The sequence below is a fragment of the Petromyzon marinus genome, chromosome 4 (assembly GCF_048934315.1).
Source record: "Petromyzon marinus isolate PM22_M1 ecotype Great Lakes invasive population chromosome 4, UKy_Petmar_22M1.pri1.0, whole genome shotgun sequence".
NCBI classification, from domain to species: domain Eukaryota; kingdom Metazoa; phylum Chordata; class Hyperoartia; order Petromyzontiformes; family Petromyzontidae; genus Petromyzon; species Petromyzon marinus.
In genome coordinates this window covers 25,690,558-25,711,553 of record NC_133670.1, presented here as the reverse complement: position 1 = coordinate 25,711,553, position 20,996 = coordinate 25,690,558, and the positions used below count along the sequence as shown (strand labels likewise).

General features: G+C 46.4%; 1 protein-coding gene across 3 annotated transcripts in view; it reads right to left on the bottom strand.

Moving 5' to 3' along the window:
- Positions 1 to 20,996, bottom strand: part of MGAT5 (alpha-1,6-mannosylglycoprotein 6-beta-N-acetylglucosaminyltransferase) — a 103,092-nt gene that overhangs the window by 41,921 nt on the left and 40,175 nt on the right. For all 3 annotated transcript variants that reach the window (XM_076060335.1, XM_032944519.2, XM_032944509.2), the window contains exons 3-5: positions 8,710 to 8,883; positions 1,737 to 1,813; positions 183 to 272 (exon numbers count right to left, since the gene is read on the bottom strand). In XM_076060335.1, the coding sequence (XP_075916450.1) occupies positions 183 to 272; positions 1,737 to 1,813; positions 8,710 to 8,883 (341 nt within the window). The remainder of the gene's footprint in view (positions 1 to 182; positions 273 to 1,736; positions 1,814 to 8,709; positions 8,884 to 20,996) is intronic.

The window sequence follows — 20,996 nt, the reverse complement described above, 5'->3', positions numbered from 1 at the left end:
ATCTCTGCCCTACAAATTACATCATGACCCTTTAGGGTGCGCTTAAAGATAGCGGTCGACGGTTGACGAGGTTTGAACGTTATAATTGTTGTTTTAGAAGGCGCGGAGGCCGGGGAAGGTCACGTCACCGAGCCGGGCCGGGCCGGGCAGGGCAAAAACTCCGCAGACCAGAGATCACGCACCTCGCTCAGGTAGATGATGAAGGAGCACAGCGAGCCGTCGACGCCAAAGCTGCCGTAGCACGTGTCCGACTGCCACATGTCCTTCATCCACTGCCAACGGGAAGACACGGCACGGAGAAGTTGGCGAAGAAAGCTCGCCGGAGAGGTGAGGAGACACGGGGGGCGAGCTTTCGCCCGCAGGCCATCTCAATGCACCGGAATTCGACCGAGCGACAGAAGTGGAGGCGTCGATTTAAATGCCCCAACATCGACAAACGCCCGGTGATGTGGGCCCTGTGTCATCGTGACGACAGCACAGCGTTAAGACGATGCCAAAACTAAAAGTGTCAATGCATTGTTCGTGCGGCTGCATTTTTCTGATAAATGTCAGTGTAAACGTTTACTCATTTTTATTCATTAGCAAATGGAAAAAGCCAACAAGAGTTTTTATTATTATTAATATTATTGTGGTTTTGCCGAGGTGGGATTAATTTTTTTGAGAGCATGAAAGTAGAAGCTTCCGTCACACTTTATCGAATTTTATCTGGTCAGCTGAATTTCCATTACTTTGCTGCTCGGCCAACGTCACGCACGGCCGCAGGTGGAGTCTCACGAAACGGTACGTGGTGAACAAGTGTCTGTAAACAGTAAATCATAAGAGCCAAGGTGTCATTAAAGTACACAACGCTATACTATCCCATATATATGCGTGCGTTGGAATAACATCAACGCAAAATTAAATACGAGTCCACATTGTACACGGCTCTCCTTTGAACACTTCCACGATCTTATTTCGCAAAACAGCACACGTCCGGAGCCCGCGTGCACCGACGGCCTGCAAGCCCTGCGCGGGGTGTTCCGCTTACTCTTGGTGAAAAGGTTTACGATCGTATTTTTTCCTCCCGCATTAAAACTGCTCAACAAATTAATTTGTGTGTGCCGTGTCCGGTAATGTAGTCATTATTATAATGTACAGCTCCTTGTCAAGCCACTGCTGGAGGAGGAAGGCCACCAAATGTCACGTCAGTCATCGGGATTATTGTACCGTACTTCAGATGTGAGCATTGGTGAGGAGAGGCAGTGGGGGCTGGTGCCCAGGACTGGTTCAAATATCACTTGCCACTCATGTTTGGCAGGGCTGAGTTCACAGTGCAGTGCGCTAACCGATGCACCACTGCTCCATCCCAGTTATGCGCTACATATGCAAAAAATGGTGCTGCTCTCGTGAAGAAAAATACAATTAACGTTGACAAGGAAATAAAGATGTCTTATAATGTTCTAGTTTCCTTCATTGTGTTGGTGCGTATTACAAGCAGCAGCCAATCAAGACACGCCAGCTTTTGGAACTAAGGAAGCGTGACCACAATCATGCAAGCGTGAACACAAAACCCAACATTCAAAAATAGCACACAGAAGAAAAAAAGTCAACAGGTGCCATTTCCCTGAAATGGCTTTCTTTAAAATAATGGCACTTGCACAGACGCCGAAGGAAATTGGGAAGGCAGGGGGTAGTACAAAGGGGGGTATATGGTGATAAGCGGAGGGGGGAAGCGGCGAGCTACATCATTTGCATACCTGGAGTTTGGTTTCGCAGTGTGGAAAGTCGTCCAAGGATTGCAGCTTGCACTCTTCCTGCACCCCGTTTATCAGGCCTATGCACGCACGCACACGCACGCACGCACGCACACACAAACTGTTTGCCACAAAAAACATGCACCTCAGCGACGGCAGCGGCGACAAATGAAGCTTGCCGTGCACCGAGCGGGGAGCAATTCAAGGCTGAGGGAGCTTGCATGTTGTTCCAATGACTGTGCTATGCTATAGCATGCACACACATTGACCCATGCGCACACACGCGCATACGCTAGCGCACACGAAAAAACATCCTCTTGTAGCCTTATTAGACCATTGGGGCAAGTGCTTTAAGCGAGCGTCCTTTGAAGGCCGACACGGCACACGAGGGGGTGAGTGTGCAGCACCACGCCCGGCCGCCTTTGTCTCCCTCATGGCGATGTTTACACACCGCACCAGGTACTCATTTAAGACTGAATCGATCTCGGGGAGGCCCAGGACCGGTTCTGATGTTAGTCACCAATGTTGGTTGCGAGTGGGAATCAAACTCGGGTTGCCGGGTTCGTAACACAGCGCGCTCACCACTGCAAGACCGCTCCCCATATGCTCGCGCACACACACGTTCAGGCAAACAGTGTTTCTGTACTTAACATTAATATATGCAAACATTCCACGCTTTATTCCTAATGAATAATGTATGACCCAATCTCTGCCAAAATGCTACTTCAGCTGTACATTCATTAGCATGCGTTGTTTTAAAATAGCCACTGTGTAATAGAACCAGAATAAATATTTCAATCAATTAAACATTCCAGCAAGTATGCCAAATGCCTTGGCAACTGCCGCATCAGCTTGTGCAATGTAATTTTGAAAATCAATTATAATAATTATGACTGCGATGGAATGGAAGTCAGAGCCAGTCACCGCTTCTTTTTGAGCGACTCTCATTGCGCTAAAAAGAAAAACCTCACCACCGCGGCGCTGAGGCTGCACGCAAAACAAGTCGCGTTTGCACTACCCGGTAATCTGCCGCGCAGCCCCGTGACCCTGTGACCCCGCGAGGTCACGAGCCGCTCATTAGCATACGAGTCGACCCCATTCCCCGAATGTAGTGATGCACAAATAAGCCGCGCATTTTTTCACATTTTTTTTTTATCTCGTGCGCACCTCCGATTAACTATGTACGGTGCGAATGAAGTTCAACATACACACATACACAATATATACGTACGTACGTGCAATGAGGCTGTCAGGTTTCACATTATGAGACCTCCTTTGCCAGTAACAAGATATAGTAATAGGTTTTTACCCTTTTAGCTGACTATATCTTGTTGCTGGCAAAGGAGGTCTCATAATGTAAAGGCTTACCCCGAGCTCTCAATACCCTGATAGTGCGCTGTTTTTTGAGTTGTATGCCTCATGTTGTCATCTGGTCCAACACCAGTGGAGACTAGGCTCTAAGAAAAGCCGTCTAGGGGTGTGGACCAATCAAATTCAAGGACAGTGCATATCATTTTATTCTCATTCTACGTGACTTTACCGAAAGAACCAAAGAAGATGAATCCTTGCAGTCACGAAAGCTTTAAATCGAAATTTAGTGCATATCATTGTTTGCATTTTTGACTGGCTGTGTTGTGGTTATTGCAAACATGATCCCTTGTATAAAGGTGGCAGTTTTTGTGCCAGCTAAAAGGGTAAAAACCTATTACTCAGGCTGTCAGGTGTTGTGACCTGCAAATTTGGTGCCAATTCCCAATTAGTGTACAACAATACCTTGACTTTCGTCGCTTCGCTCTTTCGGCCGTTTTCAATTATAACGACATTTCAAATTTCGTCCACGCGCTTTCCTCTTTCATCCTATTTCATCCCAAACCGCCCACGACGTTCACGCCGTGCGCCATCGTCGTTCAGCGAGTGTCTCTTATATTTGTGCTTATTCAGATATTATTAACACTGTACTTATTTCTGTGATTATACTGTAAGCAATTCATAGTTATTTTTGTGATAACACTATAATACAACAGCGTTCATAGTTATTTTCCAATGTATTCATCGTCAACTTACGCAAGAATGCAAATATTTCAGGGTATCCGTTTGTTTATTTATTTAGTTGCTTATTTATGTTTATTCTTCTCATGTTTATTTTTCTTTTATATCTGTTTATTTAGGTTTCGCACGCACGTGTTATATAGTTACTGTAATTATTTGCACGTATGTTTTTTATATTTACTGTAGTTATTTGCATGTACTTTTTTCACCGACCAAAATAAATATGCCTGCTAAATAAAGGCTCTGCTTTGACATTCGTCCATGCTCTGGTCCCTAACCAGATGAAAGTGCAAGGTATTCCTGTACTACACTCCAGAGCGGTGACCATTTAAGTATTTTTATTGTACCATAATATGTTAAGACGATGGTACTTTGCAAGCCTACTGGCTATCAACAAAGATTTGTTCATGAAGCCACCCATGTATACAGACACAGACACAATTTCAATCGAGAGGAAGGTTATAGACTCAGCAATCATTGGAAAGATGTCATCAACCACTTTGGGTCATGACTGGACTTGTTTTATTGTCAATCAACCTCCAGTGTGGTGTGTGGAGCGGGGTGCAGTTATTTCCTGGCGGCCCTTTGCCGCATTGGCATTGCTGCTGCATTGGCATTGCTGCTGCATTGGCATTGCTGCTGCATTGGCATTGCTGCTGCATTGGCATTGCTGCTGCATTGGCATTGCTGCCGCATTGGCATTGCTGCCGCATTGGCATTGCTGCCGCATTGGCATTGCTGCCGCATAGGCATTGCTGTTGCATTGGCATTGCTGCTGCATTGGCATTGCTGCTGCATTGGCATTGCTGCTGCATTGGCATTGCTGCTGCATTGGCATTGTTGCTGCATTGGCATTGTTGCTGCATTGGCATTGCTGTTGCATTGCCATTGCTGTTGCATTGGCATTGCTGCTGCATTGGCATTGCTGCTGCATTGGCATTGCTGCTGCATTGGCATTGCTGCTGCATTGGCATTGCTGCTGCATTGGCATTGCTGCTGCATTGGCATTGCTGCTGCATTGGCATTGTTGCCTCCGCCCATGCTGCTGGTGCTGCTGACACACTTGGGCTACGCCCATCTCCAAACCTTTATTAACAGTTTGCCTTTAAAGGCTAACCCCTTTTCCTGATGACGACCACTTGTGCTGCGATCGAAACGTCGTGATATTTTTATTCACTTTTTTTTAATCTCCGTGACTTTACCGAAAGAACCAAAGAATATGAATTCCTGCAGTCACAAAAGTTAAGTCAAAATGTTAATTTAAAGCTTTTTGTGCTTAAGATGAGAATGCACTTTTCTACTGAAATGCAGAAAAAATGTGCAAAGTTCGATAACAATGAAAGATTTAGTTTTCTGTATGAATACTGCACAGCAGCACAATAATAAACCTTTATTTTGTATTAACCGTGTTAAGCACAGTCGTCATTATTTTACGTGTAAGGTTTATACATCGTTGCACAATTAATTATAATCAATGCAGTGGTGCAATTGTGTTATGTAATTAAAGCTGTAATATAGCCATCACCATCATGAGGCACAATCAAGAGGTTTGCGGATTTTTTATGAATTAATTGCCCCCCCAAACGCGATGATTTTTTATTTATATTATTTGTAGACCCCTGCCTGTCCGCGTGCTCATTGAGCGATTGGCGTCACCTAAAGGAAATGGCACATCTGATATAAAAATAAACCATGCTATCATGAAACCAAGGGACATAAAACTAATTAATGATTAATTTGGTCACGAATTAAATTATATTTTGTGAAAATATATTAGTTCCGTGCAAATAGTCCCCGTTTGTGGAAAATATGACACGTGATTAGGTTAACGGTGTATTTTTTTGTACCTAAGACGTTGCTTGAAATGTTTACGCAAGTAATTCTATTTTTTAAGTGGGTCAAATTGAACATCAAATAATCATTAACACAAAAATTCTCCACAACTTAAAAAAATTGTCCTTATTAACAAGGCTTTAAATTGGACCGTTCTTTCAAGTTAAAAACTTAAAATCCTCCAAAAACTGCTGAAATAAAATAATTGGGACAAATTTGGTAGCAATGGCGAGAAAACTGATACCACCAACACCATGGATTATGCGTCGGGATCTCATGCGGGGGGGATAGAACTCCTAAAACCAGCACACGGTGCCATAGTTCTCATTACCGTGGCTTCGCTTTTGCAGAGGAAGGCGGTTGAGATAGCAAAACACAGATATTCTGAAATATTCTCTCCTGCAGCTGTGTCCCCCATGAGCACACAATAGCCCGCCCAGTATAGATTCTCACGGCAGCCTGCAAACTGCTCCCAGGCTGCACAGCCCGGCCTACGTGGTCGCTCCGCTTGACAAGCAGACTACGCCCAAACCCCCCCCACCCCCCGGCCGCTTTCATCCCAGGTAACTTCTGGGCTGCATTCTCATGAGCGCAAAAAAAAAACCGTGGTGGAAAATGAGCAACGTAACGCAAGTATATGTTTGATTTGGGGTAGGGTAAACCTACCCAGGCCACGAGTTAAAAAACCTTGTGAATAATGCAAACAAAAATATAAACGCCACTCTCTGGATGCAGAGGGAAAGGAGGGGGGGTGGTGGGAGTATGGAGGGGAGGGCTCGAGCCCGCCGAGCCCACCGCTTTGGAACAAGAAGCAAGATGTTCTGGGCCGTTTCAGGAACGTTCCGGGAATGAGTAGGAGATACCTGTGAGAACGCACCATTTGTTCCCATCCCAGCAGCGTGCCACTGGACAATCTAACATGCAGAAGCACAGCTGGGGGCATTAAATCAGACTCAGCGTGAATTAAATCGGGGTGGGTGACCGGGTGTTGGAGCTCATCACATGCTTTTCTCCGTGCTACAGCAGACACCACAACCCATCAAGTGGCAAGAGATTAGGGCTTTGGCGTTTCAGAGATGCGTCAGTCCAGCACATTGGCTTTAAATCCCACATTTGCTTGTTGCTGTAATTGAAAAAAAGTACCCACTAATTATGTTTGCTGGTGCCAGTAATTTGTCTGCATCGAGTTTATAATTTGGAGAAAAACAATAATTTCATCCAATCTAAAAACATATCTCTGCTTCATAAGCTAACAGATTATAAAAGGCCGAGGAGTTTATTATTTTCATGATAATAATAAAATACCACTGAAAAATTTAGAAAGATGTTACAAATGCAAAGGTTTCAATCATTACTAATTGTTACACTTTAGGGGCAATGAACTATGTTGTTGGCATCAGATTTCCCAACAGCATTCACCAAACTTATTGGCACTGTGCTGCTGGGCAATTCAGTATTTCATGCATGCAGCCGTAGTAATAAAAATGAGCTGAAAGTATTTTTTACATGCGCACGGCAAAGTATAAATAAGCCAAATACTCCATAACAATCAGCGTCTTCAAGCAAAAAAAGATGTAAATGAGCATCGACTTCAAATCCACTGTGGTCACCTGTCAACCCTGCGTTTCAATTGTAACAAAGCGGGTTTTGAAAAGTCTTAAGGCCATGCGCAAGTCACAATCACATCCAAGTGCGCGGAGCATGGCAACCCAACGATAGCCCTGGAGGCGGCGAGGACTACGGCGCACAGGAGAGCGTTTGCGGGCCATCCCGCTTGGCGGCACGCACGCCGCCGCCGCAAAGCGCCACCTTTGCAATCGCCACATCGGACGTCCAATTTCCCCCGACAGCGAGCGTAAACACGTGACAGTAGCCCGCGAATTGGTTCAATTTGTTTTTCCCCTCTTTAGAAACTACATACACCCCAAAGCTTAATTTAATGTAACCCAATTCATTACAGTGGAGACGTTTTAAAGTTCATACTGCGGGCACGGCCGTGTTTAACGTTTATGTCTTGGACGCAAGCGCTGTTGGCGAGCTCCTTTAAAAGCAACAGAGCACAATGGGCAATAAGATGATCATTATGCTCACGCTCATTCCATTTTCCATTCCCCATGATGGCACTCCATATCACAAATTGGATTTTTGACAGATAGAATATAAGTAGGACCCGCACTGGGTACAGATGCCATTGAAGATCACGGCCAGGAGTTAAACCTGGTGTCATTGGTCCCGCACCTCCGATGAACACGGTTGGCTACGTGCGGTGTGTAAAAGAAGTTCAACATACACACATACATTGGCAGAGTACCTGTGGGGTAAGTAACAAAATATTTGCATTTACTCTTCGCTTATATGCAACGGCATCTCGGAGGCCTCCAAAGACAAAGGAAATACAAAACACATCAGAGCGAACAAGAGGGGAAGAAGAGATAAAGGCTTAGAAAACAGGAACAAAAAATTGCACCAAAATCAACGGCAGAGGGAGACGACCGACGGAGAATCCCAGCACCTGCAGAGTCCCAAGGAAGTCCAGACGAATACGACAAGACAAACGACAGTCAGGTCAGGCCCACCCTGCCAACAACCTACCCACAACCATAACCTAACCCCAACTCACCCAACCATCACCACCACCCACCATCCCAACAGCCCACCAATCCAACACCACCTAACATCAACCCACACAAAACTAACAGATACATGCAAAACAATGACTACACGCACACACATTCTCCGGGAAAAACAAAACAGACAAGATCCCCGGTATAGCCTCAAGACTGTTGGGACAAGTGCTGTTAGCAAGCACCTATTAAGACCAGCACCGTATACGAAGAGATGGGCGGCCAGAAACATGACCTTTGTCTCCACAGTGGCAATGTTGACACACCGCACCAGGTACTTATTTGAGGCCGAGTTAACCTAGGGGAGGCCGAGGACCGGTTCTGATAATCGCCACTGGTGTTGGCCGTGAGCGGGAATCGATAGCGGGTCACCAGGTTTGTAGCACAGTGTCTAACCGCTACACTACCGCTCCCCACACACACGGCACACACGCACACCGAGTAGCACCACCGTGTGTGTCGACACCCACCTGCAGCGTTGACCCTGCTGTCGCTGCTGGCCAGTGTGGTGCCAAGCAGTCCCGAGTGGTTGGTGTTGGATGCGTTGGTCCGTGTCCCATTGTACAGGAAGTCTACCTTGGCCTCCAGCTTCCCGACGCGCTGAAGTATATTATCCAGCAGCACAGCCAGCGTCTTTTTCAGATCTGGACGGGTCCGGGGGGGGGGGAGGAGGTGGGCAGCGGACCCAGATTATTAAATTATAAACTCACTTATGCTGACAAATTTAAACAAACATCGCTTCACCTTTTTCACGACTTGCCTTTTACACATCGCACGGTAGCTGGAAACCATTTTAAAAAGGATGAGGCTTGAATTACGTTTATTTGTGGTCACAGCACAATTGAACTCTGACCCGAATTTCATTTTTTTAAACGGGAAAAAAAGGGGGGACTGTGTTGGCAGCGGTGCGCAGAGGCACAACGACATTCGCGCTCAGGTTCGTTTGGTTTCACCCCTGATTGTATGCCAATTATCTGTAGCTGGTGTCGTAGTGAAGCATTTAAGGAACACAATTATCAAGTGGACAATTCACCTCTTTCGTGTCCATCCCACCACGTAAAAAATAAAGTTTGTTTTTACACATCCCACGAGCCACACAGCCGCGTTGGAACTCCAATGTAATGTGTTTCTAATCATTTACTTCCTATTCACATTCGCTTAACAATTGTGGGAAATATTGGCCACTAATTGTATAACTCAACGACCTTCTCACATTGCAAACCTGCAATTCGGTGAAAGCTATTTCAATATAAACGTTACTGTAATATTTACCTTGGGTCTACAGTCACACAACGTTTTCCCTCGTGGTTTTTGTCAGAAGAGTCCAATCACTTCACCTTTTGTAAATGCCCTTCCTTGGAATATAAATATGCTCAAAATGTCCAGCGGTCAGCAACCAATAGCACGACTAAAGGCAAAATAGACAAGTTAATGTTTGTTGAATTGATCAAGATGGTAAGAATCAGGGAAAATTAACGACTTGAGGGAATTTCAAATGAGGATGAGATGAAATATTCAGTGTGGTAGACCGAGTCCTCAAACCGGGTAAAGAAATCAACGAATGAAGTTCATGGAAATGGTAACCATGGCCATAGTGAGAGGAGGAGTGACAATTTAAACGTATCCATAATATAGGGTTCTGGGTTAGATCGTGTAAATATAAATGGAGTCCTTAAACTCGACAAAACCTCTATTACGGATAATATTGGTCGCGAAAGCCTACGTGTGAAAACTGAATGTAAACGTATATTTTGGGCTTTGGAAGGGTTTGGATTGGTAGTGTCTACTAAAATAAAATCGCTTAATACGTCAAATAAAAATTGTTCACTGGTCAACTTTCCTGAAATGTCCCAGGATTTCTATGGCCCCACAACCATAGAGCAACTCTTACAACCGTCGGTCACTCACCCACCGCTTTTGCTCTCTCCTCTGCAGAAGGACCCATTGATCTAAACGCCAGCCTATGCGTTTTTTTTTACTTCCATGCGAATGATGAATGTGGCGGGTTTTAATGTAATATTTATTATTTCTGACAGCGCAAGCTAGGGAGCGGGAGCCAAGGAATGGAACGCATTCCATGGGCGGTAGACCAAGGAGAAGGAGCAATGAAATCAGCTTGTGTGTAGGTGCTAGGATGGCAGAAGCTTGGGGGAGGCCCTCATCTAGCAGTGGATTGACGATGGCTGATGGTGAGGAGGACTGAAGCACATTCAAGTTAAGTTCACTGTCTGTACGAAGGTTAAGGGCTAATCTCCATAAATTGTGTTTTCCCACCACCTTTGGTATGTTACACACCCTGTGCTGGTCATTAGGGTAATTTAAAAATACACAATTCGTTTAGGGAACCTGTGGTGGCCTTAACGCGCGGAAAATGGAGGTGATGACTGCAATTAATAGAAATTATCTATTTTCTCTCTCAGGTCTGCACCCCAACTCCAGGCTGCTTATTCACAGCTTCGTTGCATTTGAAAGGGCACAACGCGCAGCGGAACAAATTCAGTATTTTAAGAAATCCGTTGTCTCATCGATACGACACGCGATAACAACCTGCAGAAATAGAAGGCAGGCGCGCACGCACACACCCACATGCGCGTGCACACACACACACACCACTTTCTCCCACTACGCCGCACCCTTCATTCACGTCACGTGTTCCAGACGTTGTTGCAGGAAATATATTTTACGGCTTATGGCAGCGCAATTAGGACACGCATACAGTACGCTGTGATTTGTGTAGCCATTTCAAGCGACACAATAATAAACACATTTCAAATTATCCCCCCCCCCCCCCCCAACAACATCGCATTCATCAATAACACCGTGGCCTTAAAAGGATAAATATATGATAGGCGACGTTTCGGTTAATGGCCCTTCTTCATAGCACGTTGAAAACTGAATGCATGGGCTGCATTCGGAGTTCATCTGGTCCCATTCTCACCTCTTTTGAGTTTTATTTACAGTGCAACGGATTCGTAATAGACGTCTGTGCAAGGCCACGTGGCGACGTCACCAAGTGTGTCGTTAAGAACCATTGTGAATCATAATATTGGACGAGGTCACCCGCGTTTGGCCTTCCAACCTAATGCTTCATCACAAAGGCTCTATGCAATCGAGAACAACATTCGCCAATTATATCCGTTCACTCCGAGGCCTATTTCACATTGGCAGTCTCTTGAATGGTATTAGTATTGTTATTCATATCGGGATTGCTGCTTGCATGTCTCTATTTGTGCTTGTGGTGGTCTTCGCGTAGGCCAGGCTAATGGAGCATTCCGCCTCCTGCTGCTCCCACTGCAACCCCGCCGTGCGATGCAGCGACGTCGCACGGGTGGCAGCGTCGCTATTCCTTTTTTTGCTGTTGTCGTCAGTGTTTCCATTGTCGCCGCTCGGGGCGAGGTGTGGACTGTGTTTGGCTATTGAACCAATTTGCCAAAATAACCCGACGTAAATTTAGCGATGCCAACCCGAAATGAAATCGCGACGTTCACACTTCATTTGTAGTAAAAAAATAATCTGAAAAATCTGCCGCCACCAGCAGCACCACTTGGCCGTGTGCGCGAGGGGTTGGGATGGGCCGGGTGGCATCCTCCGCTGTGCGCCGCCCCGCTCTCCTTGGGACGACTTGTTCAATGGCTGACGCAGGCGTTGCAAACAGTATTTTGTGCCGTCATGGAGGTAGATTTGGGGGGTGTTTTTACAACCCCCCCCCCTCTCCCGCCTTTGCTAAACCACTGTTGAATGGAGGCCTAATCAGATGATGTCAGTCATTTGACCATACTTGACCATGCTGGTCGGTGAGGGTTGATGAAGGTCGGAGGGATGGGGGGGGGCAAGGTCCAGGAATGCTTCAGATATCAATCGGCACCGTGATGTTAGCGGTAAAGTATGGAAACGTAAGTGCACACCTCGATACAGCCATGTTATATCATCATCATCACAATCCATGGGGAGACAGCCCCGAAGGTGTCCACTGCACATTTCGTCATTTGTTTCCACTTTCCTCTGTCTTGTAGTGTCAATATGCTCAAGTGGTGCCACATCTGTCTGGCACCAATTCCTTATGTTGTCATCAAGCCATTCTCTATTAGGGTTTCCTCTTTCTGGTTATTTCCCTTTTTCGAAACACACTTTCAATCTTTCTGCAGTTGTCCATGCTACGTGTGTAAAAATAGTGCCAGTTTCTTCTCACAAATGCCTGCATCATCAGGCCTTCTTCCACGTGCAAACCTTTTTCTGTTTATTACTCCTGTTACTCCTACGGCCATGTTTTGGCACCAGAAATAAAATGATCTTCGAACGGAATCGTAGGCCAGAATCATGACAATTAATGGAATTGCCTGGTCAAGGGGGGGGGGGGGGCATTTCTCTTTAGCTGTGCGGTGCTAGACGCACCACATCACGGCGTGCAGGCCGGCTCGGGGAGACAGCGCTGTCCGCTCCGTGTGTGCGGTTCGTGTAATACGGCTTGTCGCATGAAGACGCTACATTTCAATTAGCGACAACTGGGGCAGGACAAAAACACTAAAATGGGTCTCGCCAAGGCACGCTTGGCGAGGATTCCGCTCCACGGAACTAAGCGCAAGGCAGGCTGGAACACTTCATCTGCTGAAATGTAGGAATTTAAAAAGTATTGCTCGGGGAGGAAAGTGCTCTGCCGTTTCATGGTATTGTCACTTTGTGTTGAGACACACTGTTAGAAGTTTTATCCTGTAATCGGTCATGACTAGGCCGCATTTTTCCTGCACAGCAGCTGCTGTGAAACCTTTCTGCCTTGAAATCATTCTCCAATAACAGGCAGCTCTTGAGCCGTGACAAAACTAGGTTAACAGCCTACCATCAGCAGCACAGAACGCGTAGAAATAAATTGACTACTATTTAAAAGGCAGGAAATTGCTTTGCGGGAAACGGGCACGACCCGTGACGGTTTTCGGTTCGCATGGCGCAATCTCCGACCCGACTCGGAAAGACGGAGATGTCGGTTTCATGGCCGTCCGTGTTTTCATTCTGGTTTTCTAGACGGTTAGCGTAGACCCGACGAAAGAGGCCGCAAAACAATTGTCACGTCCGCGGGCGGAAACGTCAGTTGTTCGTTTCACGAACCCCTACCAGCTAAGATCTGAAACCAGATGCGTGCACTTCCAAGAGCGGTCCTTCCTCGGTTGTGCCGCGTGAGTCAGGCTTTTCCTTCTCTCGAGCTTTCACCACACAATCCTGTGGACCTCTTCAAAATTCAAAACGATGCCTTATTTAGTCCTCCTCATACTATAATATGCACAGAGTAAATTGAATGTTCTTCAAACGGTTAGAAGAAATACATCTAATTCACTCAAAACGTTATTTCACCACACTGCCCATTGGCCACACTGTAATTCCCACCTGGGAAACAGAGCATGGTGGTATGCCTCCCCCCGCCCTCCCTAAACCGCATTAAAGGTGCTTTTCAATCTGCCGTGCACTGTGGATATTCAGCAGTAAAGCTACATTAGGGTAAATGATAAGACCTTAAGAGTTTAATGCACGCACTTGCAAGAGCAGGGAAATGTGTTCTGCGTTCACGGTTCACCCACTGAACCCCCATCATCATCTTCTTAGCGAAGACTGGATTTACGGGGGAGGGGGTATAGAAAGCAGTTTTCAGCTGTTTAACAATACTGCGCCATCACCATCATCATTGGCCTTCGTCAATCCACAGCTAGATTAAAACCTCCCCCAAGCCACCCGCCATCTCATCCACCCAGCATCTGCACGCGAGCCCATTTCATGGCTCCATCTCCTCCGCAGACACCGTTTTCCCGATGCACTCCAGTTCCTATCACCTCCAATACAGCAATGAAAAGACAGATCCATGGCGATCGTGGCTACACCACTTTACGGATGAATACAAAGCACATGTGCTCTTGTACATTGTGCACCCTGGGAAACGGATTATCTATACGTTGGCGAGGATGCTCGGCAGGGATGCGACAACTCGAGCGATTAAAATCCGATTCTTACATTCATGACACATGCGCAGAATTGTGCATGCAAGAATCAATTATTTACGATTCAAGAAAATTGTATGTACACGTTACGTTTAGGTTAAAGTAATGACATGAGACAGACGATACAAACCTGGGAGAGCTAATTATTTCTTGAGCTGAATCGTGGCCATGAATCATGCAAATTCATCGAATTGTGGGGCAGGGGACGAATCATTACACTCCCCTGGCCAGGTTAGGCGGACTGAACAGTTTGGATTCCTGCCACTGGCACTTGGTAATTACTGCAGGTGGCGACTAAAACATGCCATCTGCTGCACAGTAGATAATACAAATGACAATAATAATAACGACGGCCATTTCTACAGTTCCGTGACATGGCAAGCCGTTATAAGCGATGTGAAACAAAAAGGATGTCTTCAATTCTTAAACTCGCAATACATGTGTGCACATGGTGTACCAAAATCATCCAGCCCCTTTGTCAATCTACTGCTGGATGAAGCCTTCCCCACACCAAGTCGGTCCAGGGGGCTTGCTTGACCTCACTTCACCAAGCCAGCCAGCGAGGCCTGGTGAAGGAGGGGGAGGGAGCGTGCGTTGCCAGGACTGTTTCGGATACCGCTCACCACTCGTGTTAGCCGTGGATCGCACGTTCGCTTTTTAAAAAATCCCCACGCCGATATCAACAGGCTCTCAGGATGCTGCACAAAGACACATTGTACACGTGCAGTTCCTCTCATTGGCGAAGTGTGCCGTGGAAGGGGGTGCACGCACGGCGCGCGGTCGGAAGGACGGAAGCACCGCAACAGCAGTTGCAATGCGGGCAACGGATTTCGGGATCTCGTGGAATCTTGCCAAAGCACCGCTAAAATGATTCCACCATGCACGGCGCTTATCTCAACATCTGCCCATTATGTGTAAATCGTTATAAAATGTACAATTTAGGATGCCTCAGTTCTAATTACACACTCAATGGCTTCCACCAATTACACTGCCCCCCCAAGGGGTTGCTGGTGCTGCAGGCCTGCGAGGCGCTAATACGGCTCCCTGGGACACGGGGGAGGGCGGCTCGCAACAATCCCCTGAGGACCTCGCTCCAGGGCTAAAACCATTCTTTACGCTGCCTCCAATTCTGACAAGGTTTCTGGGTTTTATGCTAATGCAGAAATATTCTCATTCCTCCGTATCCGCCCGCCGACCTTAAAGCCTCTTCCCGCGATTCATCCTGTCGAAATGTAATACGTGTGCCCAATCAGATCTCTCACTCGCATCGCAATTACTTCATTTACACACACGCTAGCGCGCCATCCTCCATTTTCCTTTTGAAGTAAGAAGCAAAACAAAAAAAGCGGGGTGCACGTAATACAATTTCCATCAGCATCCTTCACTGCGTGCAAACACTTTGAATGACCTGAAAAACACCCAGCACGACACGGCCGGCCGGCAAGGCTGCTGTGCTAGTAGTTGGCACACCACGGCGATCACGGGTCGCTGGCTGGCTTCGTGCAAGGAGGCCACAATGTTGCTCTGCTCAAGCCTGCGTGCGTCTGCGTGTGTGTGTCTGCGTGTGTGCGCGCGAAGAGCCGAGCCGCTAGCACAAAGGTCAACGTGGGTAAACGTTCTCCCATCTGTGCTGTGATTTTTGGGTCACAGGCGTGAGGAAGTGCTGAGCATCCTCCAAATGAAATCGCTTGACATCGAGCAACGTGGACGAACATTTAAACGCCGTGCATACGTCTACGCAGCAGCCAAGGGGGTCGCGATTATACCCTCCGTCACCTGGCGATTCGACGAATTGTCGCGATTCAAGGATTGTGCTTCCATGCAAGAATAAATTCGATTTTTTTTTTTACGTGGCAAATGCAGCAGCAACTCGTGGCTGCGGGGATCAAGCGAACCCATTAACGTGCAACATACACGACAAATGTCGATTATTATACACGTGATTCAACGCGTGGTACCCAGGAGCTTAAATAATTGATGTTAAATCGCTGGATCGTTACGTTACAACTATACTTTATCATTATTCACGCTGACACAGTTTCAGTTTCATTTATTTGGAATAACCCTGCGAGCCATTCGGCTCTTCATTCGAGTGCAACCGCAACAAACAATAAAATTACAAGATACATTTATAAGTTACTGTACACAAATTGAGACATCCCCTACAAAAACAATAAAATCTTCCAGAAAAACAGAACCTTAGATGTCTCACATCTCTACTAAAGAGTGCACGTAATGAGGAGCACACGATTACTGAGAGAAAAGGAAGACTGACATTTCTATCAAGGGTCCTTTGGCAAAGAGGTTAACAAAAAGGACAGTGTCTTAAACAGTCTTGGCAGGTGATCTTGGCTCGTGGGTGTTGTTAGGCAGGTGTAAACCTACACTTTTTAACAATGAAAACAAAACGGATAAAATATTTTGCAATAAAGAACACGGCCGTCGTACAGCCGTACAAATAATATGTCATCGCAGCAAAAAGCCATGGGTAATAACATGTCATTCACCCACTGGAGGGATGACGACTCGATACTGCCTGCCCATGGGCCACATAAGTCCAATTTCTCAAGCGTCTCTGCCCCAGATATAATTGCCACGTGGTTTAAGTTAGACCACAACCAAAAGCTGCGTGCAACCTTTCACAAACACATCGGTAAACGAGACAGGGTTCCAGTGGTTACGTCCGATCTGTGCATTCCACGAGAAGGCTTGCAGTTCATTATTATTATTTAGCATATCCAGGGCTCACAAGGTCGGCGATGGTTCACGAGCTAAATGCTGATCCGATGGGGGGGGGGGGGCGGCGAGATTGGCTCTGAGCCGCTGCCCGAGAGCCGATGATGTGGCGAAAAAGGCGGCGACGGGCGCTGTCGCCGCCTTCATGATTCGGCCGTTACGGAAATTTTATACCCGGGGAGATGAAAATCGCGACTTTCACAACGATGTTCACACCCCGTGATAACAAGTGGGATTTTTCCACCATCACTGGCGGACCGTAATAAAGACCCCGAACATCTGACACTCGTCATATCTGACATATCAAGGCGGTCCCCCCCCACCCCCCCAATGTGTATTGCAGGGGAATGGGGCCACTTCACTTCGAATCTCCCAACGCAGCCACGGCATAGCGCATAGCAAGGTAAGTCTGAGACTACATCTCTGTCATTCTCTCCGCATCTTCCTCTCCCCTCCGCCCCCCTCCTTTTACACCCATCTGCATCTTCAATAATGGCAGACGGTGCGCATGTTGATAACGCTCTGACGCAATTGTTATTATTGTGGTGGGGGTTTGAGATGGGCGTGACGACAAGTGAACCCTGCCCTCGTGAAGTTGAAAGATGCTGAAAAGCACCTCCGATGCACGAACGTCGTATCTGGCAGTAGTGTCAGGCTTCAAAAGACAGCCACTGAGATGCACCCCCAAAACTAGTAAAAATATTTTTATGCTCAAGCCAACACTGCTGGAAAACAACTGTTCACAAGGTCCAAAAACCGACGGACTAAATTTGTGTTTCGTTTACTTTACCTGGTGTAACAAACATTCATCTGTTCCGATGTTTTGATTCTTGTCATTAACCGTCCACCACCCGAAAAGACTGTCACGTGTACACATATTATTCATACGTACGGATGTATTGATCAAATTCTGACCAATAAGGCTCCTCCTCACCCATGGCTAAAGACTTTTCAGGACTTTATTCAACAGCGATGCTCGACGACGATTTGCTCAAACTGCTTTGGGCTTCAGCAGGTGATGAAGTGAGGTTTTGTACTTTTGCAAAATCTTGTTTCCCCAGTCTATGCCGTCATCCATGGTGGCATGGATGGGAGGAAAAATAAAACTCGTTAAGCGAGCGAGCGGCCTCACCTGATGACCTGAGGAAGCTCAAAGTAGTCCGAGCTAAACGTCATCGAATACTGATGTTTATTTTAGTCATGAAAACTCCTGAGCCACAGGTGAGAAAGCTGTGTCATCACAAGTTGACCAGTAATGTTGGCACGCGTAAATAACATGTTGGTAAACGTGATGATGGTGACAATCTTGTGGTTTTGTAACACGAATTTTGGCCAAAGTCTACTACCACGTGGCATAACAAAAATAAAACATGAATAACTGCATTGGGTATAAAAAAATAAAATTAACTGAGATTTTCTACGTGGTGATATGGTGGACATGCACCACAAACCATCATCGGTGGACAGGTGATGATTAAAACTAATCAAAATTATTTAAAAGTCCATCTTATGTTGAAAGATCAGCAACCACGGTGACAGAGAATCTCAAACGGCAGCCACGTCTATCTGTCACTGCGGGCACCACCAAGAAATGGCACGAGAGCCAGGCCACCCGATACTTACTTTATCGAATATCGAAATATACCGGTAAGAGTTGGAAACATCTATCCTCGGCTCCGTCCCCACGTGCCGCTGGACGGCAAGTGGACGAACCAAGTTCAAACTGGAACCGCGGTTTGTGTTGCTCTGCCTCGTGTGTAGCTGTGGGGTTTTGGGGGGGACGAGAGATTCAGTTTATGGGGGGTAGCAGATTGGAAGCACTTTAGTGGGGGGCTCCGATCCCTCATCACAGCCCTGCGTTGCGCACACCCCCTGTGGTCAAACTGTTCACACAGACGCTTCGTCTCCCACTTCTGTATTTGCATATCTTTATAAGTGACATGTCAAAACCGCTTGTCATTTATTGCCTCATTATTCGAATGTCAAAGCTATCAAGTCGCGTTACTATGGTACCAAAATAACTTAATACGCCGTAAAAACGCCTTTCCCGTTTAAGTATCATACTGGGTTTTCCGCTGGAGATAATAGCGATACGTTGATTGCAACAATTCTTGGAATCAACGAGTGGTAAAGTGATATTTTAAATGCGATACGATATTTTTCAGAATAAAGCATTGCCCCAGTGATGAATGCCCTATGCAAGGAATCCACCGACATCCTCAGATGAATGACCAGCTTCGGCGAACAGCGGTGGCGGAACGATATCTGAACCAGCCCTTGGACCTGCTCTTTACCAGCCTGCACTGACAAGCGTAGTGAAGTATGGTCAAACAGCCTCCATGCCTGACACGGTAGGGGGAGGAGGCCTTCATAGAGCTGTCGATTGACAGAGGATTTCAAAATGTGTTTTTTATTGTCGTGACATTTTTTATTTATTTAGAGGGCAATCACAGCCCGGCGAAGCTATCAGAGTTTAGGCAAGAAGCGAATTAAAAAGCAGAACATCACATCACGTTGATAAAGGGCCCCGAAACAAGACCATGTACTGTGCAGTAGTGCGTTTACAAATGTCCTGCCCCTCACATCGGGAAAAGGCCAAATCTTGTGAAAAATAATCCGATATGAAGCAGTATTTTAGTGAAGACATTGGAGACAGGGCTGAGGATCACCAACTTGGCCTCACTTGAGAATCACTGCTTGTCGAATGCCGAGTTGGCTGGTTTGTAATGATAATAATGCAATGACTAAAAAAAACGAGTTGCTTTTGATCTCGTTGTCATCTCGTTTGTATCCATCTTTTTATTTGATTTGTCTCTACAGTTGTATTTGCTCCGTTAACTGAAATGTAACATTAGCATATCAATTGCACTTGACATGTGCAAGTTACGAATTATTAAAATGCACGATCTAATACACGTAATATAAGCGTAAGGATCGACGCTTAAACGATGCATCGTTACATTCCCAATGCCCAGGTTCAAGCTCCCCATTGCATTATCAGTCTCGGCTCCATGCTCTCACAGGGGCATAGCTAAGCCTACTCGGTCAGCTGCTACCAGCTTTTTATCTACCAGTTTTAACATTAACAAGGATAGTTAAAGCATTGGTCAGGAGAAGAGTGTTCCGCATCTACATAGGGCAAGAGCCAGCTGACCGCACACCTACTTGAATCCAGAATGAAAATTTCCCCATGTTCAAGGCATCGATTTTTGACAGCAGCAGAAGAGAAGGAGCGATGGGGCTGGTACAAACAGGCCATGTAAAAATACATCCAGGCCGTAGGGGCTATTCCACAAACACCACTGTTCCACCGCCAGGAGTAGGAAGGGAATGGCCTGTGACCAGACTTCTAAGTGCATCCCGCAGGGTCACTCATCCATCCACACTCGCTTGCATCCACAGTTGCACTTAAACCACTCGCCCAGAAGAGCTGGCAAGCAGATGCCCTCTCTTGAGTCAATTATTGGTCCACGAGTGTGCTAAAATAATTCGACGCAAGCGCGTTTAAAAGTGGAGAAAAGGATTAGCCGCCATCCCTCGTGAACAAACTTCCATTCTAATTAATCAGAACTAGCATTTTTGATGTTTGTACTTTAACCATCTAGAATAATGAGGTGTTTACTGCTCTCCTGTGTAAATGAACTAAAGGCTAAATCTCTGATCATGCCGATAGCCACAGGATAACCCACAAGGCATTTTGTGATGTCCTCAACCTACACAGTTACTTTGTGGCCGGTCGACAGCGCAGCAAGTGGGTTGCAGTCCTATCTGAGTGGATTTTAAGGATTACACCTTCATATAAAATCCACTGTTGGAGTCATTCGCTCGACCACACTTCACCACATTGATCATTGCAGGTCGGGGCAGGGGGGGTGAAGAGGACTCCCTCAGATCTCACTCTCTGCTGATGTCCACCGTGGTACCGAGGAGGTGTTTTGACATCACTTGCCACCCATATTAGCCACTCATTGTTATCCGTGGGCAGGAATTGAACCCGGGTGGGCCCGGTTCACAGTGCAGGGTGCCGCTGATCGACTCCG